At 49.8% G+C, this 19,095-nt stretch overlaps 1 protein-coding gene across 4 annotated transcripts in view; it reads left to right on the top strand.

Annotated features, from left to right (window-relative positions):
- Nucleotides 1-4,071: 4,071 nt before the first annotated feature.
- MIA3 (MIA SH3 domain ER export factor 3) overlaps nucleotides 4,072-19,095 on the top strand; it is a 50,230-nt gene continuing 35,206 nt past the window's right edge. For 2 of the 4 annotated variants that reach the window (XM_047755575.1, XM_047755576.1), the window contains exons 1-5: nucleotides 4,073-4,229; nucleotides 7,295-7,428; nucleotides 9,873-9,959; nucleotides 13,098-15,990; nucleotides 17,862-18,023. In XM_047755575.1, the coding sequence (XP_047611531.1) occupies nucleotides 4,097-4,229; nucleotides 7,295-7,428; nucleotides 9,873-9,959; nucleotides 13,098-15,990; nucleotides 17,862-18,023 (3,409 nt within the window). In that variant the 5' untranslated portion in view covers nucleotides 4,073-4,096. Of the gene's footprint in view, nucleotides 4,230-7,294; nucleotides 7,429-9,872; nucleotides 9,960-13,097; nucleotides 15,991-17,861; nucleotides 18,024-19,095 lie in introns of all 4 variants that reach the window. The other 2 variants (XM_047755578.1, XM_047755577.1) reach the window with 2 other exon arrangements.

The following is a 19,095-nucleotide window of genomic DNA, read 5'->3' on the forward strand; positions in this document are numbered from 1 at the left end:
ATGGGATGCAGTTAATTTACTTGGAAACATTTTGATCTTTTCAAGGTTTGTTTTCAAGCCTTGTTAAGGATAAAAGTAGCCCTAGATCTTAGGCCGATTTTTCCCTTTTACTAAGTACTCTGCCTGATACACTGCATGGTACAGCTGGTGAAAATACAAATTGTTCTCTGCTCCAATGAGTTTTCCCCCTGTCCTCTCTGGTGCTTCTTTTCTTGACTTCAAGTAGTTCCTTACACACGGGCGCTTGTCTTGAAGACTTGAAGGAAGCCCTCCGCAGGTCTCTGGAGCTCACGCTGCAAGGTTCTCTTTTCTCCACGCAGCTCTTTCGCTCCTGTACCCATCCCTTAGGCATTCCATCTGTGTCAGCTGCCCCAAACTTTCAAATCTGTCTTTTCAACGCAAGGAGATCATCTGTCTGAGTTTCCTTTTTCTGGTTGTGGCCTGGAAATTTCATCTGGGGAGTAAGTTGGGGTAGTCATAGCACTCACTTCATTTGTTCCACTTATTTTAGGGATCGGTGTCCTACACTGCTTGCAGTCCAGTCTCTAAAAATTATCATTCTGAATGTTTTGTCCAGTTTTCTATATATTTAATTGAAGCACAGAGGTAGGTTAAATACAATTCCTGTTATTGCATTTAGGTTGGAAGCTATAGTCCTTAAAAACATCTTATATCATTTTCTGGACTCTGGAAACAGGCTGGGTTATTTCTATTTTTATTTCTATTTTATTTAATTTTTTTGTCTTTTCTAGGGCCGCATCTGTGGCATATGGAGGTTCCCAGGCTAGGGGTCTAATCAGAGCTGTAGCCGCCAGCCTACACCACAGCCACAGCAATGCAGGATCCGAGCCTTGTCTGTGACCTACACCACACTTCACGGCAACGCCAGATCCTTAACCCACTGAGCGAGGCCAGGGATCAGACCCACAACTCATAGTTCCTAGTCGGATTCATTTACCCCGAGCCACAACGGGAACTCCTGGACTGGGTTATTTCTGATAACTTCAGTGTTAGTTCTTCTGAATGTTCCTGGCGGGCACATGGGAGGTTTGCAATGATATATGTTATTATGCTGTCTTCCGTTCGTCTCAGATGTACTTGTCTTGTTGTCTCCATCAGGTTGCACATTCTTTAAGGTCAGGAACATTCCATATCTTGTATTTTTCTGCCCCCATGCCCCACCGCCGCCCACCACCAAACTGGACACATTTGTGTTTTGACTCTTACTCAACCTTTATCTAGTGGAAATTCCATTTGAGGTGTTAGCAAATAATATACTTGGGATTTGTGTTTATGTCGAGCATCAGTTTTAAGTGCTCCAAGTAAAAAATGGGGGGCACCTGCTCTAAAGAATAAAACGGGGAGAGGGGCTAGGTATCACGGGAGGAAGCTCTACTTAATGTAGGTGATCAGGGAAGGCCTCTCTAATAAGATGCTGTGTCGTTACGGTCCCCTGATGAAGCGAGGGAACAGGCTAGCCAAGCAGACTATTTGGGGCAACTGTTCCAGATGGAGGGAAAATTATAAGTGCAAATGCTCTGGCGCAGGACCAGGCTTAGCGGGTTTGAGTGAAACTAGCGGAGCCGAGGGCGAGTTCTGGGAGATGAGGGGGAAAGGGGTGAACAGGGTCAGGCCACCTAAGACGGGCCATCCGTGATGACATCCCTGCCTTTTATTTGGAAGTGGACAGCCGGAGGAAGGTCTTGAGCAGAGGAGACACGACCGCATTTATATCATGACTCAACACCTCCAGCTGCTCTTGAGACAGTAGACTTTGGGAGGGCAGAGCCGAAGCAGAGAACAGGGAGAAAGCCTGCCGTCTTTCAGGTGTGAGAGGATGGTGGCTTAGCCCGCAGTGTTAGCGTAGGAGATGGTGAGACGCGGTCAGTTTCTGGATGTATTTCAAATGCTTATGGGAGAAGTCAGACACAAAAAGGAGTACACAATGTATGATTCCATTTATATCAAATTCTGGACATTGTAAATCATCTAGGGCAACAAAAGGTTGTTTGGAGACAGGCAGGTAGACAGGAGACGGGGGCGGGGATTGCAAAGGAGCATGAGGACTCTTTGGGGTGATGGAGAAGTTAGCTACCTCGATTCTAGTGCTGGTCTCATGAGTGTATATGTGTCAAAACTCATCCAATTGTCTACTTGGAATATGCGCAGTTTATTGTATGTAAATTCCAGCTCAGTAAAGCTATTCAAGTAAAGAGTACACAGGATTGTCTGATGGATTGGATGTGGCGTGTGAGATAAAGAGGAATCCCGGATGGTTTGTAAGTTACTGACTTGAACCCCTGGAAGGCAGAATTAAAGGGCCCATCATTGAAATAGGAAGGCTGAAAGGAGCACGGTTGGAGAGAGAAAATGAGAAATTGGGTTTCCAACATACTAAGCTGAAGATGCATGTTAGAAACACCAAGATTCCAAAGCAAGAAACACAGTAGAAAAGAAATGGAGAAACTCCTAAAGGCACTATTGCTTGGACAGTCACCTGACCCATTGTACGTTCTCTCGAGACACCGTGGGACCAGTGGAGCATCTCATGACCCTGGAGATAAATAACTGTGAACATCTCCTTCTCACCTTTTCCTTTATTCAACATTATGGATTGCATGGACCTGCCACATTCTTTCACTTGCTTTTAAGGACTCCGGTTTGGGAAACCAACTAACAGATGCAATTGGCTCTCAGCATTGATGAATAGCCTTGACAGAGGCTATAGTGAGAAGTGCCAGGTCACGGACAAATGCAATGTACTCATCTTGGAAAATGAATGGTAATAGCACCTGCTATTGTGAAAATTAAACAAATTGCTACTACGTATGAAGACCTTAGAATGACATCTGGGCATAAAGAAAATGCTCAGGAAATGTTTTTCCCACCTCTAACATTTATTTTTGTCTTTTTTTTTTGGTCTTTTTAGGGCCACTCTGGTGGCACATGGAGGTTCCCAGGGTAGGCATTTAATCTGGGCTCCAGCCACAGGCCTATGCCACAGGCGCCACAGCCGCCACAGCCACAGCCACACCAGACTCAAGCGGCATCTGAGTTCTACACCACAGCTCACAGCAACGCTGGATCCTTAACCCACTGAGCGAGGCCAGGGATCAAACCCCCGTCCTCATGGATACTAGTCAGATTTGTTTCTGCTGAGCCAGGACAGGAACTACTTAATCTTCAGTCCTTTTGATGTGAGTTGTTTTCCACTAAATTGTGGGCCTCTTTACACGAAGTCCAGATAGCTTGTCTGTTGACCCTACACCTTTCCGCTCATCATCCTGGAGCTTTGTCCAGCCTCTGTCCTAACGCGGTAGCCTGTAACGTAACGGAAGCTCAACACATTTGCATTGAATTAAATTATTCTTCTGTTACGGATATAGACCCAAGAATCTGAAGACCTCAGCCTAAGGGACCCAGGGCCACTCCCATCCCCAGGGCTAGCAGGAGACGCTTGGGGAAAAAAAAAAACAAAAAACTGAGCAGGCCACCGCTCTAATTTCCCTCAGAGTCACAGCTCCCTTTCCTAATTTGAGGGGATCATGGGATGGGGCCCCAAGAACGCCCTGGGAGTCAGGAGGAGGGGGATGCCGAACTGGACACCAGCAGTGGTAAATCGTGGGTGGGATGTGGTCCTTCGGGAAAGGAGGTACCAAACCAAGAAGGGATGGGGTAGTGACGGTGAGCCCCTTGGGGACCGACCAGAAATCCGAAGCTGCGAGAAGGGGGTCAAGAAAGACTTGTTGGACCAGCGCGGGGGGAGGGGGGACCCAAGGTCGGAGAGGGGCGCGAGACCCGTGGAATCTCGCCGAGGGTCCACTGCGTAGGGACAAGGGCACAGGCCGGCGATTGGACGAGGGAGGAGGTAGAATCCTGGTTGCCAAGGCAGCAGTCGGCCGCGAAGGCAGCAGTCGGCCGCGAAGGCCTAGGCGAGGAGGTGGGCGCGCTTGTCCTCCTCCGGCTTCTTCAGGACCCTCTCCGGCCATCCCCTCCCGAGACCGTGCTGACGTGTCGCTCGGGGCCCCCACACCCCGGCGGGCGCCGCCCCGCCGCCCGCCTCCTCCGCGTCACCCGCTCCGCGAGTGACCACAACATGGCTGCGGCGCCGGGGCTGCTGCTCTGGCTGCTCCTGCTCGGGCCGCCCTGGCCGGTGCCGGGCCAGCCGGAGCCGGCCCCCGGCCGGCGCTTCTCGCAGGACAAAGTCTGCGCGGATGAGGAATGCAGCAGTGAGTGCCCGGCGCGCGGGGAGGCGGGGGTCGCAGGGCGGTTGGGCGGAGCGCCGCGGGGGGCGAGCCGGGTCCCCGCTTCTGTCCCCTCCGGCCCTGCGGGCGCCCAGGCCGGCCGGCCCCGGCCGCGGGGGCTGCGCCTCCCACTTGTTGCCGGCATTTCGTTTTTTCTTTCGCTGACGGAGGCGGGGGGTGGGCGGTCGGAGGTGGCCCCCGGTTTCCCAGGGCCGCCCCCAGCGTCCCTTCCCCGGGCTGCCCTGGCTCCGGCGAGCTGGGGTGGCGCGCCGAGTGTCCTGGGCTCCCACGCTGCATCCCAGCGCTCTCCTGCCCCCGCCGCGGGGACCTCGGAGAGTGCAGTCCGGGGGCAGATAGGCCAAGGGCTCAGGGGGCGTATTCCCTACGCAGTGGCCAGTGGGGGCTCGGGAGAGGCTCCCTTCGCTCTTCTGCTTCCCACCGATTCGGGGCTCGGACGCCTTTCGAACTGGGACTGGAGTTTAGGCTTGGGACGAGCCCGGAGTCCAGGCGTGCTGTGTATTCCAAGGTCTCCGCCCCGGCTCTGCCTCGATCCTGTCATTTCTGTGCTTGGAAGGCTCTTCCTGCAAATAGCCAGGCGGGGGGGCGCCGGGAGGGCCAAAAGCTTGCGCTCTCGAAAGAGGCGGAGACTCTGCATCGGCCACCTGGGACCGGCAGCCTCCTCTTTGCGCAGGAAGCGGAATTGTTCCCCATTCGCGGATTGGGGATGGGGCGGGGGTGCCGCTGCTGGTGAGGAGCGCAGAGATTCCCCGGACTGAGAAGAAGAGGGTTTTAAAGTAAAAATAATGCATGCTCCAGGGGTTTTATAAACCCAGCCAGCTTGAGCCTTAGTCACTTGTGTTTTGGGGCTCCTCCTTTGTGTTTGCAGGACCACTGCCGTCCTTTCGGCTTCCCAGTCCGTTTCAGATAACCTTGTAACGTACTGGTAACCACTTCGGAAACGCTTGTTCATATACTGTTGTCAGTACCTGGGGAACTGTTCATTCTGGAAAGGCCAGAGCCTACGGTTAGCTATTTATAGTGAAATGGGTGTTATTCCAGAAACAAATTGTATAATTTGAAGAGTTGTATCATTGCTCCACCGCTCAAGAAAGGAGGCTTTCTTTGATTTGCGTTTAAGCCATTCCTAGAGGCAACCCTAGACCTGATGTAATAAATGCTGCAAAAGGGGCGCAACTTCCATGATTGTTTCCCTTCTTTTCTTGGAGTCAATCCAGGTTAGTAGCCAGCAGGGTTGGCAAAATATTGGCTGTTCTTTGCTTTCCAGCACTGGCCTGTCTGGTCCTCAACACCGCTTACCTGGACAGTCGCTCTGTAGATGCTTCCTCAGTGTGGAAAGGCCACAGGGTGTTGGAAGGGCCTGTAGCTGTCACATAACTTGAGAAAATGGCATGAGTCCAAGCAGATGTAACCAAGCACAACAGGCTGCAGCCAGGCAGGGTCTGGGTCTGTGTTGTGTTGCATAAAGTGTTTATTTAGTAACGTGTGTGTGCGCGTGTGGGCTGTCCTTGTGTGCTTTTCAGATAGCTGTGTCACCGTGTGCTGTATGTTGTCATCTGATTTGTTATTATAAATCTGCAGTGATATCTTCCAAGGGTGAAATAAGAGAAACATTGCCATTTCTGATTCTGAGAGAATCCCAGCCTCTTTTTTTTTTTTTTTTTTTTTGCTTTTTTAGGGCTGTACCTGCTGCAATACGGAGGGTCCCAGGCTAGGGGTCGAATTGGAGCCGCAGTCGCCAGCTTACACCACAGCCACAGCAACGCAGGATCTGAGCCACGTCTGCAACCTACACCACAGCTCATGGCAACCCGGGATCCTTAACTCACTGAGTGAGGCCAGGGATCAAACCTGCATTCTCAAGGGTGCTAGTCAGATTTGTTTCCACTGAGCCACAACAGGGAACTTCAAATCCCCAGTCTTAAATTGTCCATCACCTTCAACTTGGCCTCTCATCTATCTAATTATATCTGAATTAGGAGGCTGAAGTGTATTAAAATAATCAGATTTTAGCTTCAAAATCCAAATAACCCCCATGTTTATCCCTCAAATAACTTATTTAAAGATATGTTTTAATGTATCTTTTATTGCTATTTAGCTTTTAGAAAAAGTGTTATTTCCGTTTCATCCTTTTTCTTTGCTATTTAATTGCATTTATTGTGCATTCCATATTACATTAGAAACTGTGTGTTTGGTCAACAAAAAGAAAAATACTGCTTCTACCAGTTCCTAGATCGCGTGTGATTTAAGGCCTGCATTTTAAGACTGAAGGTAACTACTAAACAGTTCTCATCCTTAGGCTCGTCCCTGCCACACATGATTGTGTTTCTAGAAACATAAGCCACTTGTCCAATTTGATTTTGTTTCTAGAAATAAATAAACCTTCTTACTGTTGAATATTGTCAAGCGTATATGCTTTTAGAAGATATTACTTTGTCCTATAATTGGATCCATAACAGGATGTGATGTCCTTTCTCCTTAATTTATCCAGGAGAGAGCAGCTTGGCTGCAAATGAAAGTGTTTACTGCTGCGCAGTTGCCATTACAGCCACTTAAAGACAGGGCCTCTTCGTGCTTAGTTCAAGTTAATTGACCCCTTGGGGGGTTCTTGGGTGCTCTCCCCACCTACCTATTACCTTGACAGGTAGCCAGGCAGCATCTGTGATCCAATCTACCCAACTGCCGAATGAAGCTTTTCATGATGGTTATGAAACAGAGAAGGCTGCAGACTGGATGGTTGGACAGGAAACTAAGAGATTCACTTGAGAGCAGCCACGCGTGGCAGTGGCCATTGAGTTTTGTTTCCCAGCCTTATCCGGGGAGAACAACGGGGGATGCTTTCCCTCCCCTGTCGTGATTCAGAGCCGTAAGGCTCTGGAGATGCTTGAGCATGTGGATGGAAAGGGACTGGTTCCAGAGATTACGGGGGAAGCTCCCTGCTTGTTTACATCGTACGTTTCCTGATAAATCAGCAGAGACCATGGAAGTGGAATCCTGATTTCTGCTTCTTCCTTTTTCCCTTTTACATACAGTGTTAATGTACCGCGGCGAGGCTCTGGAAGATTTTACAGGACCGGATTGTCGCTTTGTGAATTTTAAAAAAGGTGACCCTGTATATGTCTACTATAAACTGGCAGGGGGATCACCTGAAGTTTGGGCTGGAAGTGTAAGTACCACTTTGGCATGCTTTATTTTCTTCCTTTTCATTGGCTTGTTTAACAGTCTAGATTGAAGTAACTTGTTTTCTGGGGGTCTTGGATGGCATTAACTTGTTTTCTCTGCTAGACCGTGAAAACAGAGGGTGATTCTGTGTCCCCAGCCGGCACCAGGCTTGGCACACAGAGGAAGGGCTTCAACAGAACTGACTGCTTGTGGCTCTTGCGCCTCAGCATCAAGTTCTAGGCTTTCCCAGCCCTGGCTGCCCCAATACAGAGTCAAGGCTGAGATGGTGAAGCCTGAAAAGTAACTGCACTGTTTGCAGAAGGGGGGGGTTCATGGGCATTAGACTTAATCTAGATGGTGTTTTAGGCGTTCCCATTTAGAGTTGATTTTATGTGTTTTTCTTTTTCTTTCTTTTTTTTTTGGCTTTTTGCCTTTTCTAGGGTGGCACTCGTGGCATATGGAGGTTCCCAGGCTAGGGGTCTAATCGGAGCTGTAGCCGCCGGCCTATGCCACAGCCACAGCAACATGGGATCCGAGCCATGTCTGCAACCTACACCAAAGCTCACGGCAACGCCAGATCCTTAACCCACTGAGCAAGGGCAGGGATCGAACCTGCAACCTCATGGTTCCTAGTCGGATTCCCCTTAAGAATCCTTCCTTTGGAGTTCCCGTCGTGGTGCAGTGGTTAACGAATCCGACTAGGAACCATGAGGTTTTGGGTTCGGTCCCTGCCCTTGCTCAGTGGGTTAATGATCCAGCGTTGCCGTGAGCTGTGGTGTAGGTTGCAGACGCGGCTCGGATCCCGCGTTGCTGTGGCTCTGGTGTAGGCCAGCAGCTATAGCTCCAATTTGACCCCTAGCCTGGGAACCTCCATATGCCGCGGGAGCGGCCCAAGAAATAGCAACAACAACAACAACAAAAAAGACAAAAGACAAAAAAAAAATTCCTTCCTTTCAGGGCAGTGCTTCTCACTTACCTTTGTCCTAATGGTAGTTTATGCAAATTCATTCTCTTGAAACCATCTTCTTTTCTTCTCTCTCTTTATTTTCTCCCAAATCGAATCAACCGTTCCTTGGCAGAGATGATATCCGGAAGCAAAATTAGATCACAAAGACTACTTCCAGGCAGAAGGGCCCCTGATCCTTGCATCTTTCTGTCAGATCATAAAAGTGAGACCCACCCGCTGTAAAAATACGCACGGAGCTTTTTTTATGACCTATGGGCTCAGCTGACAAAGATTACACAGAGATAAATGCAATTCCTTTCTCCTCATATCTCTGATTTCTTTCCCTTTTCCAGATTTTCTTAATAAAGTAGAATTTTCCTGAGGAGGAAGAAGGAACACAAGTATATTTTTCCTCAGTCTCCCCTCTCATTTCATGAATCTTATACTTAAGGAAATTAAAAACTCTCTCTCCTTAGCTTTCAAAGTGATTCTTGCTTCTGTTTCTTAGTCTTCATCCTTCCGTTTTTTGGTTTCTTAGAGTTTCAGACTTTTAACTGCCATGTAGCATTTTAAATTGCCCTTTCTTATCTAATCTTCAAGGCAGTATTTCACTAAACCTTGCTTTTTAGATAGTTGCCAGATATAACCAGAGCACTCGTAATGAGGATATTTTAGGAGTCGGTGATAAAATGGCTTTTTTTCCTTTTCCTTTGGGGGCATTGGATCTGCATGTCAGTCTTTAATGAGTGGAAAGAGATCTGCCGTCCCTTTCAGACTGTAGCTAATACAAGGCAGTGTACGTTTCTCAGGAGGATACACAATATATCTTAGCTGTTAGCCCTGTAGAGGAACGGGATAATCTTCTATAGAGGTTTACTGTGCATGAAACTAAAGCTTAACTGTGTAGATTCATATGAATTGTATTTCTCCCCCAATACTTGAAAATTTAGTCTTTGAAAAAGCTAGTACAGCCCATGATATCAATAAATCTCTGCCTTTTTGTTGTAGTGGCCATGCATTTCAGACGTTTCATATTCTTTTTACTTATTAATCTTCTTGGGTGTTGTTTATTGGTTTAAGAAAGACTTATAGGTATCGGTTTATGAGTGATGCTGTGAAATTTGCAGAGAACTTCTTGTTAGGGGTTATTTGGAAAAGTCTGTAACCAGCTTTGGTTTGCATAGTTTTAATCACATAATACGTAATAATTTTCTCCTAGGCAGATGTGTCTACCTCACAAATCTAACTTTAGGTATCTTGTTTAGTAATAAGCTAAATGTTGAAAGAAAACTTCAGTGGTTTTAGAAAAGTTGCCCTTTTAATGTTCTATACTTCATTTTTTGGGATAAATAATCCCTGGAAACAGAATAGCAATTATCTACCTCTTGTGGTTATGTCTCCCTATCTGTGTATTTCTTTTCACTGCTGAGACGTCTCTCATGTATATTTCTTACACAGACTTTTGACTGATCTTCATTTCTTTTGCCCATTTTTTCATATAGGTTGGGCGTACTTTCGGATATTTTCCAAAGGATTTAATCCGAGTAGTCCATGAATACACCCAAGAAGAGCTACAGGTTCCAACAGATGTAAGTTGTGGGCTTGCTTTGTTGTTGTTCTCAATTACAAATTGGCTTTAAAATTCATCAGTTAACCTTCTACTCAAGTGTTTTTGAAATGTGATTTGATCAAAAAAAAGTTGATATCTGTGTATCAGATTTTAATTTAGAAACAGACTACCTTTTGTACAACTATAAATGTAATAAATTCATTGAGTAATAAAAAAATTTAAAAAAAAACAGACTACTTTTGAAAGAAAGAAAAAAGAGAGAGATGAAAGAAAGAAAGGAAGAAAGAAAGAAAGGGAAAAGTTTGAAAAGAATTTACAGGAGACAGAGTTCCTGTCATGGCTCAGTGGAAATGAATCTGACTAGCATCCATGAGGATGCAGGTTTGATCCCTGGCCTCACTCAGTGGGTTAAAGGATCCAGTGTTGCTGTGAGGTGTGGTGTAGGTTGCAGACGTGGCTCGGATCTGGCGTTGCTGTGGCTGTGGTGTAGGCCCACGCCTACAACTCCGGATTTGACCCCGAGCCTGGGAACTTCCATATGCTGCAGGTGTGGCCTTAAAAAAAAGACCAAAAAAAGAAAAAGAATCTACAGGAGACTTTATATCATAATATGCTAGTTATCCATTGAAGCAGGTGTTCTTATACAAGGTCGTGTATGCTTATTCAGGATTTTTCTTTGCTACTTTTGCAAAATTTTTTTTTTTTTAATTCCATACTCGTGGTATCTGGAAGTTCCTGGGCCAGGGATTGAATCAGAGTTGTAGGTGTGACCTGAGCCACAGGTTTGGCAGTGCCCGATCCTTTAACCCACTGCACTGGGCCTCCACAGCAACCATTGCAGTTGGAGTCCTAACCCCCTGGACCACAGTGGGAACTCCTTTCTTGGCTACTTTTTGTAAGAAAGAAAGATGAACTATCCAGTATCTTTGTATTTAGTTATTAAATGTAGATGGTAAATAAATATTTTACAAGCATGATGAAAAGGTGTCTCAATTTGCAAGTAACTCATTGAATAGCTTGTAGACATTTTAAGTATATAAAAATCAGGTTAATCAGCAAGAAACCCTTGCTTATGCACTAGGCCATGAGGTTTTCTCATTGACTCTAGGGATTTAAGGGATTAGAGGTATGTGATAGATTTTGGAAAAGGGAATCTGAGTGCTTCCCGTGAGGTCCAAGCTCAGATCTGCAGGTCCTGACGGCATGGTCTGTAAAAGCACTCATCCAGGGCACACAAACTTAAAATAGCTTTGTGATGGCAAAGGGTCCGTGTCCTGGGGTCCTCGTTCCAGCAGATTATTTTTCTGGAGTTTTAAAATTTAAAGGACTTGATACCCACCTCCAAACAGAAATCTTTGAGCAAGTTCTTGGAGTTGCTGCCGAGCAGGGGAGCTGCTGGCCTGGCACAGTTCTCAGCTGAGCTCTGCAGAGTGGATGGAAGTCACAGAGCCGTTGCTCTTCCTGAAATGTCCTGGTATTCTCGAGGGTCATAAAGTCAGTCCTGTTGTCTGTGGGGCCTTGCTGCTGATGAAGATCCTGCTGGGGGTGCGGGGGGTGGTCTAGGTGTGAGCCAGCTATTCAGTGGTCAGGGGAACCTCACTTGTTAGGGATTCTGCCTTCTCATTGCCCCTTTCCCTCCACGCTTAGCCTTGAGAAGTGGCTTAGAAATGCCACTAAGAAGAGGAAGTCGGAATTCCTGTAGTGGCTCAGCGGTTAGTGAACCCAGCTAGCATCCATGAGGACATGGGTTCAATCCCTGGCCTCGCTCAGTGTGTTAAGGATCTGGTGTTGCCATGAGCTGTGGTGTAGGTCGCAGACACGGCTTGGATCCTGAGTTGCTGTGGATCAAAGCAGTGATGAAAGGGATGGTTATCTGGAAATGTATTGGACAGCGGCTACAGCTCTGATGGGACTCCTAGCCTGGGAACCTCCATATGCTGCAAGTGTGGCCCTAAAAGACAAAAAGACCAGAAAAAAAGAAAAAAAAAAAAGGAAGAGGAAGCCATCCGTCTCTGCTACAATTATCGGGTCTCCAGAGTGCTGTGCGAGGCCGGTTAGGAGAAGGAGCTGATGGGCACTGTTTTTTCACTTTTCCTCTGTGTACGGCCCCTTCTACGTCAGTTTGTTTACTAGCGGAGGAAGAATGTCAGTATCCGGTTAGTCTGAAAGCAGCTCTTATGACACTTAGAACCCTGATTTAGAGTGGAGTGTATCCCTGACTGAATCTTGTTTTCCAGCTGCACTTGTGATAGTTAATCCTTGCCTGTCTTGGTCCAGTCTTTGTCCCTTAGCATTTTTATTTCCCTCACATCTGTATTTCAGTACGGTGCTTCTTAAGCTCATTTATCTTTCCCAGTCCAAGGCACGTATGAGCCAGAAATCTGTTGTAGACTTAGAGCCAGTCGGCAAGGTGATTCTGCCTGCTTCCAGCTGGGTAAGCAGAGAAATAGCGCCTAGAGGGTAGGATGATGGAGATACGGGTGGTCTTCCAGCCTCTCCTGGACAAATTATTACGAGACCACTTTCCAGAATATCAGGTATAGATACTGGAAGTTGGAGGACCTGGTGAATGATTCCTTCCTTTTCCCTGCTTGTGCTGAGACCAAATTGAGAAACCCAGAAGTCAGGCAGATGGAGACCCAAATGTCACCATTACTTACCAGAAAAGTTTTTGGACAACTTGGCTCAAGTGGGCAGAAATGAATGGGCTTTTGAAAATTGCAGTCTAGGATATGACAGACTCACCCAGCCACAGGCAGAGCAGGCCAACTGGGGGGCCTCCCCAGGTAGGACTGCCCCTGTAACACTGGCAGCATGGAGGTTAGAGGGTGTCGTGTCCCCGCCCCTGGGCCCCAATCCCAACAGAAAACAGGGAGGGTGCAGAGCCAGCTCAGCAGCCACATGCGTTGTTCTTCCCTTAGGAAAGCAAAGGAAGCAAGGCCGGAGGCATTCCTCAGGCAAGGTCCTTCCTCAAGGGAGCAGGAAGCCAGGGGAAAGTGGGTTCCAGCCTCTGTCTCCTGACTCCCTGAGGCTGGCACAAAAGCGCCTCTGGAGCCAAACATGAGTTTGAGACCATCTCTGTCATTCGCGTGGGTAAGCATTTGCTCTTGTGACACTCAGTTAGTGACACACTAATGTTTTTCTTTCCCTTCTGCAGGAGACAGATTTTGTTTGTTTTGATGGAGGAAGAGACGATTTTGATAATTATAATGTAGAAGAACTTTTAGGATTTTTGGAATTGTATGATTCGGTGCCTGGAGACTCTGAGGGAGTTCAAGAAAAAACTTCTCAGCAGGTGGAAGAACCTCCTGAAGCATCCGAGGAAAGTGACCCTGAACCTGAACCAGGAGAACCCAGCTCGCAGGAAAGTGAAAGTGTATTCTCAGAAAACACTGAGGAACCCAGGGAAAGACAGGAGGCTCAGAAGAGCCACCCCCATGGAAGCAGTCAAACAGATCCCGCTCAGGGAGAGCAGTCTTCTTTCGAACCTTTTGGAGAAATGCTGCAAGATAAGTTAAAAGTGCCAGAAAGCGAACGCAGCAAAACCAGCAATAGTTCTCAGGTCTCCAATGAGCAGGAGAAGATTGATGCTTATAAACTTTTGAAAACAGAAATGACTCTGGACTTGAAAACCAAATTCGGCTCAACTGCCGACGCATTTGTATCTGACGATGAGACAACCAGATTTGTTACCTCCTTAGAAGACGATTTTGATGAGGAGCTGGAAGGTGAGTACTACACCGTGGGGAAGGAAGAAGAGGAGAGCAAAGACGGCGTGGACGACCTCCCACTACTCACCTTCGCGGATGGAGAAGATCCAGCTCCGGCGAACTCTGGCGCTGAGAAACATCCAACAGAGAAAGAGCAGACTTGGAAGGAAGCCAGTCAGGCTGGGGAGACTCAGCCCCCCGGCATCCAGTACGGTGAGAAAAATGCAGAGGAAGATAGCACCTTCTCCGTGGTGGCAGAAGGTGAGGAAAACACAGGTGCGGATTTGGAGACTTGGGATTCGAAGGAAGCAAAGGCTGGTGATGAAGCATCCGTCCCGGGTCGCAACGTGGGGACAGCACGACCAGCTTCGGCTTCTGGCGACCCCGAAGAGGCAGCCGATGGCCTTCGGAAGGTGGAAGTCCCCAGAAGCAGTCAAGACCAGGACCCAGAGGCGCCCGCAGAACTTCACGTCCAAGGGCAAGGGCGGGAGGCCGAGCGGCCGGGGAGGGACCTGGCGGCGCGGGAGGCGGCGGGGTCAGAGGACGAGACGCGCCGAAGCGGGACCCGGCACGCTTCTGCCCAGAGCGGCCACCCCAGCCCTCCGCCAGCCGCCGAAGAGGATGCAGAGACATTTCCATCGGCCTTTGCCAGCAAAGAGAATGACCTGGAAGGAGCCGCTGTTCATATCTCGAAAGACTGGCCCGGGGAGGAACAGCCCGGAGCACAGCAGTTGGAAGGCGGCTCGGAGGGCGCCTCGGTGCCTAGAGCTGCAGGGATCCCGGGGGGCGAGCGGGAGCTTGGACAGGCCCCCTCGGGGATCGCAGCGCCCCGGGCAGACGGTCAGCCTGATGCTTCCAGGGCCCGCGGGAAGGAGGACGGCGGCTCAGGAATCGGCCCAGCCCCACCGCCGCTCTCGGGGGAGCACCTGGGTGAGGACCAGCCCGGGAAATCTCAAAACCGGACTCGATTCTCCTCCCCCGATGCACCTGCTCCGCCAAGAAACCCGGGGGAAGAGGGTCCCGCTCCGGGAAGCAGCCTTTCCGGGCAACAGGAAGGAGGCGCCGCCGCCGCATTTCTCCAGCAAGGGAGCGACGACGGGGGACTCTCAGATCAGGAGGCCGCTGAGGATGCCCCGGAGGAGGGGCCTGCCCATCGCGAGCCTGCGGCGGCCCCGCGGGAAGCAGGGGTGACCGAGGTGCCAGGTCTCCGCCCGGAACACCCGGAAGCAGACGAGGACGATTACGCCCCCGAAGAGCTGTTGGAGGATGAAAACGCTGTGAGTGCGAAGCGGTCTAAAGAAATGAGCCCCGAGGTTGAGGACGCGGGCTTAGATGCTGACCCACAGGCCTCTGCAAAAGCGCTTTTAGGTGCTGTTCATGCTGATCCAGAACCCGGAGAAAACAAAGGGGAGACCAATAATACGGTGGAAACTGGAAGAAAAAGTGACCCTGCGGGTGAAGGCGTGGACGCACGAGGCGGGGATCCCAGTAGTCCGGTGGTGGAAAAAGGAGAAAGCTCCCTCGTGGGTCAGAAGGGACAGAGCCCCTCTGAGGGACGCGACCTTCCCGACAAGAGAGCCAATCAGACTGCAGGGTTAGGGGCCGCATCTCAGCATAAAGCTCCGGATTATTTTAACGAAGACGGCCTCCAGGAACCCCCGGGGGCCCCAGGGCTCCTGGGGAAGCCTGGGGCAGAACTCTTGAAAGAGGACGAGGAGGACGTGGCGAAACTGGTGGACGCAGGGCTCCGGGGGTCCGCTCCTGAGGACCAGGACAGTGACCTGCCCCCCTGGGCGCCACACGCACCTGTTCAGCAGGAGCTCGGCGTCCCCCCGGAGGACTTGCCTATAATCGGCAGCTTCTTTAAAGAGCAGCAGTCCCTGGAGCGCTTCCAGAAATACTTTGACGTGCAGGAGCTGGAAGCCCTGTTCCAGGAAATGTCCTCCAAGCTGAAGTCGGCGCAGCGGGAGAGCCTGCCCTACAACGTGGAGAAAGTCCTAGATAAGGTCTTCCGTGCTTCCGAGTCCCACATTCTGAGCGTGGCAGAGGAGATGCTCGACACTCGCGTGACCGAAGACAGAGACCCGGCGATGAGGGACAGCATCTTCAGCGAAGAGGCTGCTGTGCTCGATGACGTTCACGAACTGATCTATTTTGTCAGGTACACATACTCCGCGAAGGAGGAGGCTGCGCCCCTGGCAGCTGCGCAGCCTGCGGAGGAGGGCCGGCCTGGACCAGCGGAGGAGGGCCGGCCTGGACCAGCGGAGGAGGGCCGGCCTGGACCAGCGGAGGAGGGCCGGCCTGGACCAGCGGAGGAGAGTTCGGCTGGACTTGCAGAAGGTGAGGTGCCTGCCTGTGACCTCCTGGTGTTGGGCTCCAGGTACGGGTGTGGGGCTGGGGGGCTCTGAAGGGCCTCGTGCCCTATTTGTAAAGCTTTGTCCCCAGTTCACAGCGGCCCAGAGGCGAGGGACAGCACAGTGACGGCCTCATGACCCGTCCAGTCTTTCTTGTAGATGGGGGTGTGGATAAGGATTTCTTGCCCTCTTTCTCCCTTAGACAGCTGAGACTGGCAAGCATTCTCAAAAGGAAACTATAAAAAGATAAAGCCACACATAAGAAATGATGTATAAAATAGACCTGTTGACATAGTACATGTTTCATGCAAAAGTATGAGAGGGGGTTTTTTTCTTTTTTCTTTTTTGGCCAACCGGTCACATACAAAGTTCCTGGGCCAGGGATCAGGCATGCCACAGTTGTGGCAAGGCTGGATCCTTTAACCCACTGTGCCAGGGATTGAACCTGTGTCCTGGCACTGCAGAAATATAGCCGATACTGTTGTGCTGCAGCCGGAACTCCATGAAAGGGCTTTTTTGAACACATTTTCTTCATCGTCAAATCACTGCTCTCTGTCTAAGGATTTACTGGCATAGCACTTAACTTGATGCCTTGCCTGAGTGAGTCTTTTCTTCCCCCTAATTTTTTTTTTGGGGGGGGGCGGGGTTGGGGGGTTGGGCGGGGTTGTGTACTACTGCAGCACATAGGAGTTCCCAGGCTAGGGGTCGGGGCAGCAGCTGCCGGCCTGCACCACAGCCACAGCAATGCAGGATCCAAGCTGCATCTGTGACCTACACCACAGCTCACAGCAACACCAGATCCTTACGCCACTGAGCAAGGCCAGGAATTGAACCTGGGTCCTCATGGATACTAGGCGGGTTTATAACCCTCTGAGCCACAGAGGGAACCCCCCCCCCCAACTTCCATCTTTGCTGGATGCTATGTGCATAGGTGAGTTAAATTCTACCCAGCCATCGGGTTCTCACGTTCAGATTAATCCAGGACAAACCAGGACACAGAGCCTCTAACAGAGCACTTGATGCAGAAGCCATCCAGTAAATAAACAGTGAGTGAACGGACCCTGAGCCAGCGTCTCATAGAAGCTGGTTCCTGGCTCATGCTCTTTTCTCTGCCCACATGCTTTTCAAACAGAGATGTGTGAGCTGAGAGTATCTTCCTGGGCGCAGAGACCACAGGAGGAGTGTCTTCCCAGGCTGCCTGGGGTCCCGAGCATTTGGAGCTGGGAACACTTTTACATGTAACCAAAGCTCTACTGTGGATTCGAATGCAAGACTCAAATGAATTTCAGGCTAAACTATGGGGTTTCAAAGACATTCGTCTTCACTGTGGGTCACACTGGGCTGTGCCCTGAGCCCCTCGGGGGCAGAGAAGAGTACGCTCCTTCTGACTCATAGAGGTTCTTTGAAACCATCCGAGCGGCCCTTCTGCCAGCTGCTGCCGCCCATAGGGCCCTCCTCTGCGCCAGCTCTGACCGAGCACACTTAATGTATGGAGGGGCTCGGGTCTCTCCGCGTGGGATACGTGTTTCCTGTTTCTGACCCGCCTCTCCTTTTGCACCTTTGTCCATGTGGGGCAGGTGCTGCATCACCAAGGGAAGTTAGCGTATCAAAGTCATACCATAAATACATTTAGTGATCAACTCCTTCGGGATAAGAGTTTCTTTGTACGTTTTCTGCTGTAGATTAGCCATCTGTGAAGTGAGAGGAAAGCAGCTGAAACTCTTACTTCCGAGCTCTGGTGTGCCCCACAGGTGCCAGCACAGCGGGCAGGATGAGGGCCCTGGGGTGGGCGGGGAGGGAGTGCTGGGCGGGAGCGTGGTTGGGCTCTGCCAGCGCGGGCTCTCTTTTTCCCCGTAGACATCCAGCCACCGCTGGAGGAGAGCGGCCCACAGGAGAGCACAGCAGCTCTTACCATGCAGGTTCCTGAGGAGCCCAGCCACGTGCATCAACCCGTGACCAGGGACATGGGTCCCTTAGAAGCGTCCCAAAAACCAGAGACTGAGAAAGCCAGAAACCCAGGTAAATAAAGCTCGCTTATTTTGCCTCTACAAAGTAGAGGCCCATCCTAAAGGAGGCCTTCTAGGAGTTCCCGTCGTGGCTCAGTGGTAACCAACCAGACTAGTATCCATCAGGATGTAGGTTCAATCCCTGGACTCCCTCAGTGGGTTAAGGATCCAGGGTTGCCATGAGCTGCTGTGTAGGTTGCAGAGGTGGCTCAGATCTGGTGTTGCTGTGGTGTAGGCAGCTGTAGTTCAGATTCCACCCCTAGCCCAAGAACTTCCATATGCTGCCAGCTGCAGCTGTAAAAAAAACAAATAAATAAACGAATAAAAGAACAGATTCGAGGAGACAGTACAGAACTTTGCAGTACGTAATAGTACAGTGTGGACACTCGTGATCCTGTCACCAAGCACAGTAAACATCCCTCGGACAGCAGCTTGTTTCATTTGAATTGAGAAAGTTGTTTTAGGAGGTGGCGCAGTGGTTAACGAATCCGACTAGGAACCATGAGGTTGCGGGTTCGATCCCTGGCCTTGCTCAGTGGGTTAAGGATCTGGTGTAGCCGTGAACTGTGGTGTCGGTTGCAGACATGGCTCAGATCCCACATTGCTGTGGCTCTGGCATAGACCTGTGGCTACAGCTCCAATTTGACCCCTAGCCTGGGAACCTCCATGTGCCACGGGAAGCGGCCCTAGAAAAGGCAAAAAAAAAAAGTTGTTTTAAAAATAAAATTTTTTAATAATGCAGCCCCAATAATAGCATCAGCAGCTTTTAAGTTTTGTGTAGCTCATTCTTTGCACCAGTTGACCACAAGAACTTCTGACTGTTACTCTGTCTCTCGAGTATGATGATGAGACATCATTACAGCTTTGTGTTTTTAGAGGTCATGGTCGCTAACTGGGTACAGCATCACTGTGTGACACCATAGGCCTAGCAGCCCTGGGCTGTCCCCCCTGCCCCCCACCCTCTTCAAAGTATTGGGGAAGTCAGAGTAGGAATAGAAGTTCGGCTAATTGAGAAGAAATGGCATATAGAGGTCTCCCATATTCCAGAGGGTATTGCAATCATATATAATACTCTCTAATTCTAC

Source organism: Phacochoerus africanus, chromosome 12 (genome assembly GCF_016906955.1).
Source record: "Phacochoerus africanus isolate WHEZ1 chromosome 12, ROS_Pafr_v1, whole genome shotgun sequence".
Lineage (NCBI taxonomy): Eukaryota > Metazoa > Chordata > Mammalia > Artiodactyla > Suidae > Phacochoerus > Phacochoerus africanus.